The sequence below is a fragment of the Zingiber officinale genome, chromosome 5B (genome assembly GCF_018446385.1).
Source record: "Zingiber officinale cultivar Zhangliang chromosome 5B, Zo_v1.1, whole genome shotgun sequence".
NCBI lineage: Eukaryota > Viridiplantae > Streptophyta > Magnoliopsida > Zingiberales > Zingiberaceae > Zingiber > Zingiber officinale.
The window spans coordinates 119540657-119555662 of record NC_055995.1 but is presented as its reverse complement, the minus strand read 5'-3'; the positions used below and the strand labels follow the sequence as shown (position 1 = coordinate 119555662).

Below are 15006 nucleotides of genomic sequence, written 5' to 3'. Positions count from 1 at the left end.
TCTACATTTGGAAAAGAAATGTAGAATATATAGTTTTGATATGACAATGGGAGGTTGGGTTTGGGCATGATAAGAGTCCATTTTGGATCTGGCTAGTGGTTTATTTTGGGCTAAAATAATTCCATTAAAAACATAGATCTAAATTTAATAAATTTAGATACTTTATTACACACAAGATTGATATCTCTTATTTGAAACCTCCAGCTCCTGCATAAGCAAAAACATATTTATTATTTACATACTTATTATCCAATATATTATAATAATCATCAATATCAACATTAGGCACAATAGACTTAGGATTCAAATAAAACCAGTTATTCGATCAAAATTTATTACAGACAAGATTGATATCTCTTATTTGAAACCTCCAGCTCCTCCATAAACAAAAACATATTTATTATTTACATACTTATTATCCGATATATTATAATAATGATCGATATCAACATTAGGCGCAATAGACTTAGGATTCAAATAAAACCAATTATTCGACTGATCAACAAACTGAATGTCGATGAAATAAGCAGCTTTATTGGGTCCTTCATTACTTGGATGACCACTGCCCATCGGAGGGCTTGGCACATCCAAGGGAGTCACAACTTGCCCACCCAGTTGAACGAAGTCGGCATAATCATTCATCTTTGGAACCAATTCCTTGGGGAAATACCCAAGAGGTAGCTCATCATTATATGTAACCCACCAATTATTTGTTTTAGAGTCCTATACATGAAAATACACAAAATTTATCAATAAGGATTAAGCTTCAAAAAGAATTTAAAAAGCACATTTAGAAAAAAAAAAAAAAAAAAAAAAAAAAAAAAAAAGGAATTACCTTAGCAATTAGTATCGATAGATATTTCTGTTCACCGCCATAAGTGGAAAATTGAGGAATAAAACTTCCAGGTCCATAAATATTAGTGGTGCTAACAAAACCAGGACATTCCAAATTAAAACATCCTATTTTTTGACTACCATCACTCTGAAAACATGTAATTAAATATGTTATTTGATAATATATATATATATATATAAAATTTATACTTACAGTCCAAAAAGTATAAAATCGAGGATAGCTGGTACCGTAATAGGTGTTTGAAACCTATGAAATTGGATATTAGTGACGATATAAAATAATATTATTAGTAAATAATTTATATTAACTTACATGCCAACCAGCTGCCAACATATTGGTTGGAGATTTTGCATCTCCAGAAAGATATATACTGCTGGATGATACTTGATCAGTTTGTAGATTTGGAAGTCTATAAGTTGCCATTTTTGCATAAGCTCCATAAAATTGAGCACTTGGAGTTTCAATTACTGCATACTATGTACAATGTAAATATTATTTATCTTTAAACTATATAAATAATGAATTAAAATTGTAATAATAATAATAATAATAATAATAATAATAATAATAATAACTCACATGATTTCCTGGCACATTTTTGTCGGCTTGTGCTCTAAATTGGGTTCTCAAGAGTTTAGACTCAATTAAATCTTGTGTCTGAGTACGGTGGACGAGCACAGTGCCAGAAGGACAAGTATCATTGAATCCATAAAAAGACGCCGATTTAGATTTGGTAAGCTTCATTCCTTTTGGAAGACTACTTGGTTTTAACTATAAAGATTATTAAGCGAGTTAAAGGGCCGAATGAACTATACCATGCAATAAAACACTTCATATCAATTTGACTTATGTTCTTAATGCTCAATACCTGAAGAGTGTGATTTTTCAACAAAAGGTGGTCAAATGCTGGTTGCTTATACATATCAACACAGTCAAACAGATCTCCAGTTATTGTCTGAAAATAATAAATAATTTCAAAAGTAAATATTATTTATAATTTCTCAAAAAATAATAATACTGACCTGGATGGTTTTAAGAGAATGCTTAGCCTTTTTGTTCCATGATCTTGCTTGTGTCCTTTGAATTGAAATAAACACCAGAAATATAATACGAAGTAACATGATGTAAATGATATGAAAGTTTAGTATTTCAATATGTGGTATATCTTGACCCATTCTCACTTATAAATACATAAAAAAAAGTCTATAGTTGGTAAAATATAAGAATCATTAAATAAAAAAATGAATGAAAGGAAACTTATTTTCATTCTTTAAATTTGTAGATTTTTTTTTATTAATGTAATCTTAAAATGTATAATTAGTAAGATATAATAATTGGTAAATAAAATAAATAAATAAAAGAGAAATTATTTTCCATCTTTTAAATGTTTAATTTATCATTAATGTAATCATCTAATTTATATAAAATTAATGTTAGAATTAATTTAATCTTATCTATATTAATTGTAAAATAAGAAATTTCAAAATTTATACCAAATATAAGCATCTATTAAGGTTAAGATAGTAAATCTAAATTTATACAAAAGTTAAGCAATTATCTCTGTATTAATATATTCTTAAAATTTAATAAAATAATAAATTCCCTTCCATTTATTTTTATTTAAAAGTAAATGGAAAATATAAATTACACACTTAAAATACGCAAATAACTTTTTATTTATTATTTTATTTATTGACTTTTCTTTGTGTCTTTATACATCAGAGAAAGAGCCTAGATTTACAACATTTTAAAAATTAAACTTTCATATCACATCATATTACTTAGCATTTAATTCGTTATGTTTATTTTGATTATTGGGGCTAGAAATTAAGTCAAACATATTCACACAAAACTATTAAAAAAATAGATCTGTTACCTTAATAATTCATAGTATCAACTCACGAATATAAAAAGAGATAAATATAAATATATAAGTGTTAGATATATAGGGGGGTAAATTCTAGGTCATCAGTTGATATGAGTTATAACGAGCGGGTTTAGAAGACGACATGAATGTTAAAGACAAGATGAGGTGGTCAAAATCTTGAAAGCATACCCTAGCATCTCTGGAGTAGGATGCTCAAAAGCAATTGGTCGAGTGGAGGTCAAACGAGCACAAGGGTATCTATATGCACTCGATCGGGCAAAGCCTGACCGAGCTTAAAGGCACTCAACCTTATAAAGCTTCTAGTAAATGCTCAGCCATGCAAAGATCGAGCGAGTTTAAGGATGTTCCACCCTATGAAGCTTCTAGTAAGCGCTTAATCGAGCGAAGGCCGAACGAGCACAGGTGTGCCTGTATGCGCTTGATTGAGTAAAACCCGACCGAGCTTAAAGGCACTTAGCATTATGAAGCTTCTAGTAAATGCTCAGTCGTGTAAAGACCGAGTGAGTTTTGTTGGTGCGGGAAGCATCCGACGATCGAATCTAAGTTTTGATAATGGCAAAGGATTCAAAGTTAAGGTTATGTTGTGATGTAACAAGTCTGTTTAAGTGTTTCAGGAAAAGTCCTAGCTGTGGTTAAACAAGTGAAAACCCTAGGGGGTGGTAACCCTAGGTCATAGGAGGTGGTAACCCTATACGAAAACTCTTGGTGGGTCGAGTACTTCAGGCAAAAGTCCTAAGGGGGGGGGTAACCCTAGGTGGAAAGTCCTGGTGTCGCGGATCAGGTGAAAGACTGGACTAGCCGGGAAGCGGAAGTCCAACAGAAAGTCTGGAAGCATCGAGCAAAAGTCCAGTCGATCTGGAAGATTGCACTAGCAACAGGTAAATCTCCTGAGTGGAGTAGGTGAGGACGCGTTCCCCGTAGAGGGAACAGTATGCGTCGGGTCGACCTAGGGTTTCCGGTCGAAAATCTGAAGTCAGACTCGGACAGTCGGGCGACTGTCAAACTTTAATTCATTATTATTATTGTGCACTAACTCTGTGTTGCAGGTACTCTAGACTAACGCATTTTTGTAGGTACCAAAAAACACAAGCTAAGCTCGGATGTACAGTGTCCGAAGCGCCTCCATGGGGCTTGGAGGCGCCTCGGGTGCGAGCCAGCTTCTGCCAGCGCAGCTCAGTGGAGGCGCCTTGGATCGGGCTTTGAAGGCGCCTTGGAGAGCACAGAAGGCGCCTTGAAGGGATAAGTCACGACCAGTTCAGGCTTGATCCACGCGGGCGACTCGACCATCCTGGAGGCGCCTTGGAGGGCTTTCAAGGCGCTTTGAACACCCTTTATAAGCAGCACTCGACCAGCAGCTCACAACAACTACTCCTAAGCGATTCTCTTACGACAAGCTGCAAACTCAACGACCCCGAAGTGCTGTAGCAACATCCCGATGACCCGGAACTCCAAATTCGCTATTTTTAAGTGTTGTCGGTATACTTTAACTTCTGTTTATTGTACTTAATCTGTAGTATTTTCAAACTTATAGTTGTTGCCCACCGAAAGCGGTCAACGACCGCGGGCCTTCGAGTAGGAGTCGAGATAGGCTCTGAACGAAGTAACCTCTCGTGTCTTTTGTGTGTTTGTGCATTTTTATTTCCGCTGCTTTATAACTCGATAGTTTTACGAATTCGAAACAGTGAAAGCCACGAGCGCTATTCACCCCCCCTCTAGCGCTTTCGATCCAACAATTGGTATCAGAGCCTGGATTGCCAGAAGGTTTAACCGCCGACTGTGCACAAGAGTTATGATCTGATTGAGCTATGTGGGTACAATATTGACCTTGAACAAAGAAAGTGAGGGCTCCTATGTTCGGATCAAGAGGACCAGACACCAGGCAGGAAGTCCTAGTTGCGGCTAGGCAAGGAAGTCCTAGTAGGTCGGGTGGACCGAGGGGCAGGAAGACTTGGTGGGTCGAGGATCGGGCGTGGGAAGCCTGTGGTCCTTTGTTTGAGGGGGGGATTGTTGGTGTTGCAAGGTTACAAACATAGTCCCACATTGAAACCACATTGGAAAGATCATGAGTTTATAAGAGAAAGATATCTCCATTTGGCATGAGGCCTTTTGGGGAGAGCCCAAGAGCAAAATCATGAGGACTTAGGCCCAAAGTGGACAATATCATGCAATTGTGGAGATATCTAAATTCTTTTCGATCCAACAATTGGTATCAGAGCGGGGTCATTTTGAATCAGTGCAACCACTATTTAAAACAAATTTTTTTCGTGGTATTTTCAGATTTTTCGAAGTCAAATTAAAATTAGCTTAATAGTTACATTCTAATTGTTTTATCGAATCGGTTTTGCTCGAGGTTGGTACAATACCACTCGAGCTCGTTTTTCCCTTCTTTCTCCCGCAGTACTAATCAAAGACCCAGTCTTGGAACCGGTTTTATTATTTTTGTCATTCAGGATTTTAAATGGCCCAACAAGAAGGTTTCAGCACCGTTCGCCCCCCACTTTTTTCTGAAGAAGACTTCGGATATTTGAAGGGGTGAATGGAAACCTTCCTCAAGACACAATTCGGCACGTGGATGATAATCAAGACCGGACTACAACTGCCATCCGACGAAGATGGCAAGCCAACACCGGGAACCGTCCCTAATCAAGAAGGTGGAAGCTGATGCCAGAGCAACCTGCACCCTCCAATGCGGACTGACCAAGGAGGAACTCAACAGAGTTGGACCATTCTCCAGCGCAAAAGATCTTTGGGAGAAGCTGATCGAACTCCACGAGGGAACCTCAGACACAAAAGTAAGTAAACGTGACTTGTTGCTTAATAAATTGTATAACCTAAAAATGCAGGAAGATGAGACAGCCTGTCAACTCCACGCACGTATACAAGACATCCTCAACTCCCTCCACGCAATCGGTCAAAAGGTCGAGAATAGGGACATCATAAGGTATGCACTCAACTCTTTCCCTAGGAGGACATTGTGGGCATCAATGGTAGATGCCTACAAAGTCTCCAAAGATTTATCTTCAATTAGATTAGACGAGCTATTTTCAGAATTCGAACTTCATGAGCAGACTAATACACAACCTTCCGAGAAAGGAATTGCTTTGCTTGCAGGTACCGGTGGAGCTCGCGAATCAAGATCACAACGAAGAATCGAACAGGAGTCGGAAGCAGAAACCGACTCAGATGAAGAAGACAATGAACTAACCATTGAACTCATGAACCTTGTGAAAAGACTCAACAAGAAGAAGAAAGACTTTAACAAGAGGGACCTAAAGAAGGCAGTCCAATCCAAGGAGGCCCAACCAAATTCTAAGGTAAAATTTGAGGTGATATGCTACGGATGCAACCAAAAGGGGCACATCAAGGTCAACTGCCCCAACCAAAAGGAAGCCAAGAAGCAGAGAAGGAAGAAAGCCCTGAAGGCGACATGGGATGAATCTTCCTCAGAAGACGACGACGACGAACTCGATCAGACGAGTTTACTTGCGCTGATGGCCCGGGACCAAATCAACCTGTCCGAGAGTGAGAGCGAGTCGGAGGCCGAGTCCGAGAAAAGCCACGGATCCGTATCCGTTTCCGAAGGGCCCAATCCCTCTGTAAGTATCTCTCGACTCAATAATTTAGTTAATTATTTGTTACGAAAGTTAGCTAAATCAAACCTTAGAGTCAAGTCACTTCTAAAGGAAGTAGAAGTCCTTAAAGAAGTGACTAACTCTGAATCTTTGACTGAACCAGTTCAGACTGGAAACTCATCTCAAGTCCAAAAACTTGTAGAAGAGAATTCCAACCTGAAAATTCAAGTCAAGGATCTGGAGAAAACACTAGAACGGTTTTCTTTAGGTTCCAAGAATCTTGACTTAATTCTTGGGACACAAAGAGTCGTTTACAATAGAACTGGTCTAGGATTTAAACCAAAGAAAAAAAATATAAATCTTATTTATCTCTTGTACAAAGAGCAAATAGAAAAATAGTCCAAGCATGGGTTTCCAAGTCCAAATTGATTAATTAAGTTGGACTTGGTCAATATTGGATCCCGAAGGATCAAATACACTACCTCGATAGACCATATCCAGGCTATGATCCAGGAGGAGCAAAAAGAAAGACGATATTAATAAAACGAACATAATTAAAAATTCAAAATTCAATTAATAATTCAAAATTAAATTTAAAATTTAAAATTCAAAATTAAAATTAAAAAAATCAAAATTCGAAACTCAATTCGAAATTAATTCAAAATTAAAAGTAAAATTCAACTTAAATCAAATAAAAATAGAAGGAGGATCCAGAATAGCTGGCACCCCCAACTAAAATTACCCGACTAGGTAACCGAACTTAATCTACCCGATAGGATAATCGAACTTTACCTACCCGGCAGGGTAAATAGGGTTAGATTAAAATGGGCTAGGTTTAACTTGACCCACGGTACTGGTGAAATATTGGATGATAGTACGTTGGAGAAACTTAGACATCGCATGTCTAGGAAGATATGGCTTCGACCTGGTGCATTTGGCTAAGTGAAACTGACCGAAGCTACCCTCTATGGATCCTAACCAGTTAGACCAAGGTTTTGTACTATGTTCAATGGGTAGGACTATTTGGAAAACCTCGAAGGCATGGTTACTTTAATGATGTCCTTGTGACTCACCATAGCGCAGAAGTTTATCCAAAGAACGTCTGCTTGTTGAACCCAAAACTAAACATAAATCTAACACAAAGTTAAACAAAACCCTTAAATTGAAACTAATTCATCTCACAAAACTTATAGGATCCCCTGATTGAAAATTTAGATCGGGTGAGATGACTAAGGATTATAAAAAAAAAATTAAATTAAATTCGTAATTATAAATTAAATTTGTAATTATAATTAATTCAAAATTAAATTCGTAATTATAATTAATTCAAAATTAAATTCGTAATTATAATTCAAAATTAAATTCGTAATCAAAAATTAATTAACTTAAATTGTCTTTCAAAAATTAATTAACTTAAATTATCTTTCAAAAATTAATTAACTTAAATTATCTTTCAAAATTAATTAACTTAAATTATCTTTCAAAAATTAATTAACTTAAATTATCTTTCAAAATTAACTTAACATAAATTATTTCTCAAAATTAAATTAACTTTTAATATTTAATCTAAAAACTTAATTTATAGAAATTAATAACCTCTCAAAACTTAATTAATCATAAACTTCTTCAACGATAAAAAATAAATAAATAAATTTAAAAAAACAAAGGGGAATACGTGGCGCCTGAACAAAGGCGCCTCCCACACAAGGGAGGCGCCCTCAACAGCAGCGGGAAATCTCCCGCTGACCTGATTAAGGCGCCTCGGACCATCTTGAAGGCGCCTCCAAAGGCGCCTTAAGGAGCCTTTAAGGCGCCTTCATTCCACGATTTTGCCACGAACAGAAGGCTTCTTCTGTTCATTTTCTGTCGAAACACAACACGAGGTTCTCGTGCGATTTCTCCCCTACCAAGGCGCCTTCAACCCATCTCTTCCTCCTCTAATCCTAGAAATACCTCCTAGGTATACTCTAAACTCTTCTCAATTATCTATTACATAAATTTCATGCTAGTTTTGCTATTTTTCTTGTATAATGTCAAAAATAGGAAACGTCGCATTGTTGATCCTACACCAGCTAGGGCCCCTTCCACGGACCCTAGATTCCCCTCAGAGCAACATAGGATAAATTTTGCCAGGTTTACCTTTGAGTCCATTAAGCCTAGGTATATAGGTAGGGAATATTTTGCCCAATTTTGTCTCCCCGCAGTCCAGATGATAGCCTACTATCACCTAGATAAACTGGTTAACTGCACCACTACAGTGAATCAAGACCTGTGTGCCCAGTTCTATCGCAACCTTGAAAAGGTTGATGATAGCACCTATTCCACCAGAGTTGGTGGCACTGATCTTCAGTTTACTCCCTCCCTGCTTCGCACTAGCTTAGAGCTTAGGGAGTCTCAGTGTACATTTTTATGTTACCCGAGTAGGGAACTACCTTTCGGTGATCCCTATTCTCATATTACCTTAGATGACATCTACATGCATTTTTTTGGGGAGGAGAGACCCTTTGGCCTGACTGAGTTCAGGTCTACTCTTCTTCGAGTTCAGGACTATGTTATGTACAGAGTCCTGACAGCATGCATCCTACCCATCACATCTCGAGACGTCTCGAAGATGTGATCATCTCACTCCTTCTTTTTGTACGCTCTTAGCCAGCGCCTAGATATAGACATCGCACTGCATATGTTTCATAACATTATTCATGCATCTAGTACAGTCACGTCTGGAGTGATCCATATGCCCTACTGCCATATCCTTACCCAGATTTCTCCTCCTCTAGGATAGACACTACCAGAGGGACACTCATACCACTTACTATATATAATGAGTTAGGTCAGCGTAGTCTTAGATTAGCGGGTGCAGAGGTCACTGCCGAGGGGATTCTGGCCTGGAAAGGCCGGCCACCACCAGTAGCTGCTCCTGGTGTTCCAGAGGCTGAGGACGTACCATGTGACGGTGAGGAGTGGCCTGACTTCCTGGCAGAGGAGTTTTTCGCAGATCCTTCCACCTCTGCCGAACCCTCCACATCAACCGGGCCTTTGACTTCAACTCCTCCCTCCGTCGAGGACAGACTTACTCGGCTTGAGATCCAGTCCATTCAGACGCGACGGGCTGTACTAGACATCCATCGTTTCCTCCGATCTCTCCGATCTGAGATAGTTGCAGGGTTCGCGTCTCTCCGAGGTGAGATACGGCGCCAAGGACAGCCTCAGCCGGCACCCGAGCAGCCTCTTGCACCACCTCCAGCTGACGACCCTCCAGCTGATGATCCCACTCTTGATGATCCTGCCTTTTGAGACTATTACTTGATGTATTTTGGACAAACACCTATTTGTCTTCTCAGACTGTATTAGTATTTGGTTGACATCTACTTACTCATGTTTATTAGTTTTTAGTTGTTTATTGAAATAGGAATGTGTTGGGTAGAATAGTTATTTTTAATCAGTTTCCTAAAAAAAAAATTTCTATCTTTTAAATTCTAGGAAAATATTGGTTTTAAAATTCCAACTTTACTAGACTTTCAAAATATGGAATTAGCCTAGGCTCTACTTTAGAAATCATGCTCCCCTAGATTTCAGCCAGAGCATCTCACAAACACCTAGGCATACCTTGCTTGTGTTTGAAAAATATAGAACAACGTGAGATGCTTAGGGTACAGCCTGGACTCCAGTATGCTTATATCTGTGCATCATTATGAGTCTGGACGTTAAATACCTTATTAACAGTAATCAGTTTAAGTCATCCAGCCTTAGTCAAATCTAACTGGACCAAATGACTTAACTTGACTAACCAAGTGAAAGCTATTGCCCTCTAGGCAATAAGCAAGTAGCTAAAGATTAGACGGTTGGTGAAGGAAATGGAAATTGTAAGATTGAGCATGCTTTAGGGCTCTGATACTTGATCAAAATAATTTGGATAACTTAACATCTATTTAACCTGACTCATGCTTGGACTTAAGGACCAACTAAATTTAAATAAATAACTTAAATTAAATAGTTACTCCCTCTTCGTCCTAAAATTAACAAGTTCTTACTCCTATTTTTTCAAAATTAAGTTTTTTAAAAATTAAGCTAAGTACCTTTTTAAACTGAAGCTACATTTTCAAAACTCAATGTTTGCAAAAGGCTTAGCTAAGTGATTCATATAGCAATTTTTTAACTTTCTCAAACTTAGCCAACCTTGAAATCTAACTTTATAACTTTTTACTAAAATATTGTTCTAAGTTACCTCTCAAATTCATTCGTTACTAAAATCTAGCTAAAAGAGACTTCAATTTTTTGGCTCAAAAAAAAATTCTTTAAAATCTAGCTAAGTTTTTCTTCTAACAGATTTTCAAAATTTAGCTAAGTATCTTTCAAAAAACAACTAAGTTTCAAAAGGAGTCAACCATATATTAGCCTTTTAAACTTAGGTGAAAAATATTCCTTTTAAGTCCTCTTTCTCCCTTAGCTAACAGTTTTTTTAGTAAAATTTAATTATAAGCTAAGTGTTACACAAGCATTTTTTTTCCCTTCTTTCAAAGGCTAATCTGTTAAAACTTGTTTTAAACTGGCTTATTTTTGATAAATGGCAAAGGGGGAGAGTAGGGAAATTCAAAAGTAAAAAGAAAGTCTGATTAAGGAGGAGCTTCACAAAGTTTAAGTGTTAGCTTAAGTTATGCTTGTATTTGAATTTATATACTTAAGCTTGCTCACTTAAACCTTTTAAATATATTTATGCATTTGTTTTACTTAACTTTGAATTTGGGTTGCCATAATCAAAAAGGGGGAGATTGTTGGTGCGGGAATCATCCGACGATCGAACCTAAGTTTTGATAATGGCAAAGGATTCAAAGTTAAGGTTATGTTGTGATTTAACAAGTCTGTTTAAGTGTTTCAGGAAAAGTCCTAGCTATGGTTAGGAAAGTGAAAACCCTAGGGGGTGGTAACCCTAGGTCATAGGGGGTGGTAACCCTATGCGGAAAGTCTTGGTGGGTCGAGTGCTTCAGGCAAAAGTCCTAGGGGGGTAACCCTAGGTGAAAAGTCCTGGTGTCGCGGACCAGGTGAAAGACTGGACCAACCGGGAAGCGGAAGTCTAGCAGAAAGTCCAGAAGCATCGAGCACCGAGCAAAAGTTTAGTCAATTTGGAGGATTGCACTGGCAACAGGTAAATCTATTGAGTGGAGTAAGTGAGGGCGCGTTCCCCGTAGAGGGAACAGTAGGCGTCGGGTCAACCTAGGGTTTTCGGTCGGAAATCTGAAGTCAGACTCGGACAGTCGGGAGACTGTCAAACTTTAATTCATTATTATTATTGTGCACTAACTCTGTATTGAAGGTACTCTAGACTAACGCATTTTTGCAGGTACCAAAAAACACAAACTAAGCTCGGATGTACAGTGTCCGAGGCACCTCCATGGGGCTTGGAGGTGCCTCAGGTGCGAGCCAGCTTCTACCAGCGCAGCTCAGTGGAGGCGCCTTGGTGCAGACCGGAGGCGCCTTGGACCAGGCTTTGAAGGAGCCTTGGAGAGCACAGAAGGCGCCTTGAAGGGATAAGTCACGACCAGTTCAGGCTTGATCCATGCGGGCGACTCGGCCATCCTGGAGGCGCCTTGGATGGCTTTCAAGGCGCCTTGAACACCCTTTATAAGTAGCACTCGACCAGCAGCTCACAACAACTGCTCCTAAGCGATTCTCTTACGACAAGCTGCAAACTCAACGACCCCGAAGTGCTGTAGCAACATCCCTACGACCCGGAACTCCAAATTCGCTATTTTTAAGTGTTGTCGGTATACTTTAACTTCTGTTTATTGTACTTAATATGTAGTATTTTTGAACTTATAGTTGTTGCCCACCGAAAGCGATCAACGACCGTGGGCCTTCGAGTAGGAGTCGAGATAGGCTCAGAACGAAGTAACCTCTCGTGTCTTTTGTGTGTTTGTGCATTTTTATTTCCGCTGCTTTATAACTCAATAGTTTTACGAATTCGAAACAGTGAAAGCCACGAGCGCTATTCACCCCCCGTCTACCGCTTTCGATCCAACAAGTTTAAGGAAGGTCGGCCCTATGAAGCTTCAAGTAATCGCTTGACTAAGCGAAGGCCAAACGAGCATAGGTGTGATGTATGCGCTCGATCGGGTAAAGCCCGACCGAGCTTAAAGGCACTCAGCCTTATGAAGCTTCTAGTAAACGCTCAGCCATGCAAAGGCCGAGCGAGTTTAAGGATGTTCTGCCCTATGCCGAACGAAGGTCGAACGAGCACAGGTGTGTGTATGCATTCGACCGAGCAAAGCCCGGTCGAACCTAAAGATATTCTTAATTGATGACCAGCTAAATGACCAATCGAGATATATTCTCAACAAGAGATATGTTTAAAATATGATCAGCCTATGAACAGTAGGGATACATTCTCAACAGAAGATATGCTCAAGCAAGCAACCAGGGTAATGATCGGCTGAGATATATTTAGTAAAAGGTATTCTCAAAATATGACCAGCATAATGACTGGTCAAAATATATATGCAGCAAACAAATAGTGGACAACCATATGACATCTTGGTAAGTTTGTTGCGAAGTATTCTCTTGAAGTTTCTTCAGTTACAGTGACACATTTCTTTGCATATTTCATCAAGGATATAAGTTATAAGTGATAAAGGAGGTACATTTGGGATAAAAAAAGATTCCTTGAAGGATTATTGCATAAAGTATAAGTTGTATTTCTCTCATCTTCTAATAAACTTTGACAAACTAGGGACCGCTTCATGATCGCAGAGGTTATGTGTGTTGGGATGTATACTATAAGCCTAGCGTTTGTATGAACATCTGTTTTTATAATATTTTGAAATGAGAATCACTTTGATCAAACGTCTGCATCTTATATTTATATATATACAGTTGTCCATTTAATTTATATTGTAGATGTAAAATACGGCAACAAATGTAATTAAATAATAAGGTTTAATGGACGAATAACCTTAACGAAATTTTCAGGAATTTTTAGAAATTTTTCTGAAATTAATCGGAGCTCGTACGACTTATTTAGAGGGGATGCACATATGGGCTCGAGTAAAGTCCGTTTGGAATACCCGGAGGTGGGAGTTGATTGAGTAATTGATCTAGGGTTTAAATTACAAATCCCTAAGTAATAAAGGAGGATTTTGCTCGTGCCCTAGCTCCCTACGCACGCCGAACTTCTTCTCCCCTCACCCCTCGCGCACCCAATCTCTTCTTCCCCTGAGCCATCAGCTTGCGCCGCCGCCTCCCCTCCTTCGCCGAGTCTCTTCTCCCCAAGCCACCGCCAGCCTCTCCCCCTCACGCCAGCACCAGAGGCAAGCCCCAGCCGCCGGTCTCCTCCCTTCCTCGCGCGCGAGCACCGTAGCTGTCGGCGATTTTCTTCTTTCCCTCATGCGGGCACCAACCGATCTCCCTCTCACGAGATCTCACATACCACCACCGCCGATCCTACTTTCTCCAAGCTGGTGCCCTAGCGTTGTTGCTGTTCATCTGCCACGGTCCCGACCATGAGCCACTACCGATTGATTTCATCTAAATTTCCTTCTCCAATTAGCAAAAGATTAGTTTAAGGTAAGATCTGAATAGTGCTTGAATATTAGAGTGATTATTCTATTTCGATATTAGATTGGATGTGTGAATTGGAATGCTGAAAATGAAGGGGCAGTAACTTCATTGTAATTTTGGTTATGACGTTCAAACAAAAAGGGGTTTCTGACAGATGGCTGATTCAGGAGCAAACAGATTAGGGTATGTTTGGAAATAATTCTTGTATAAACTCAATTGAATTTAGTTGTACAATAGTTGGATTTTATCCTAATTTGATTTGGTGAGTGATTGATTTAATTAGTTGCATGGTCAACATTGGGATCATTGAATTGTTGTGGATGAATTAGGTGTATATTGATCTTTGAAGATGACCATGATTAAATTGATTACCTCATGAGTGAGATTGAAGTGAAGAAATGGTGGATTGGGTTAGACCTAATTGGATTAATAATTAGGTTAATTATTTCAATTAAGATTTTCCTAAATAGATTGGGAATTTTATTTAGCTATTTGCTATATATGTAATTAGCTAAATACATATTGTCATCACAGGACTTGGGACGAGCGCCTCGACGTGAGACTACTTGACGCGATCTACATATAAAGTCGGGTACTTCTTACTTTGTCTCTTTAGTTCTTTGAACTTGGTGCATGAGCTATTTTTGGATAGAAACTGCTTTTACCTTGACTTCACTCTTATTTTTCCTGCGCTTGATACTTCCACGCAATCTTTGAGAAATTCGTTTCCATATCTATACAGTCTCTTTTGTTGTCCATGATCGGTAGAAGATACTAGATACCATGGTTGTATGCTTTGACTGTTGCTTATTTATGTACGATATTGAGCATGCTGGCTTCATGTAGCATACCCGTTTCTGCTTATAGATATATGATGACTATTGCATTGTTCGCATCATGTCATTCCATGCATGCCACATCCTCGGCCACTCGAGAGAGTGGTAGCTGGAGTTGATGTAACGCCCGAAAATTCTCAAACTTGCATTAGAGTTATTCTACGATTTTTCTGGAATTTCTAGATATTTTTCCGGAATTTTCCGAGTAGCGGAAGTAGCAAAAATAAATATAAGCGTAAAACGGCCTAGGCGGGGATTGAACCCGAGACCTATGGTTTAGTGGACAAGGCTAGTAACCAGTGG

At 38.7% G+C, this 15006-nt stretch overlaps 1 protein-coding gene across 1 annotated transcript in view; it reads right to left on the bottom strand.

The window, feature by feature from the left end:
• Positions 1-357: 357 nt before the first annotated feature.
• Positions 358-15006, bottom strand: part of LOC121986982 — a 38432-nt gene continuing 23783 nt past the window's right edge. Inside the window, exons 2-8 of the mRNA XM_042540902.1 lie at positions 1879-1933; positions 1725-1811; positions 1436-1627; positions 1169-1330; positions 1049-1102; positions 836-982; positions 358-723 (exon numbers count right to left, since the gene is read on the bottom strand). Of these exons, the coding sequence (XP_042396836.1) occupies positions 358-723; positions 836-982; positions 1049-1102; positions 1169-1330; positions 1436-1627; positions 1725-1811; positions 1879-1933 (1063 nt within the window). The remainder of the gene's footprint in view (positions 724-835; positions 983-1048; positions 1103-1168; positions 1331-1435; positions 1628-1724; positions 1812-1878; positions 1934-15006) is intronic.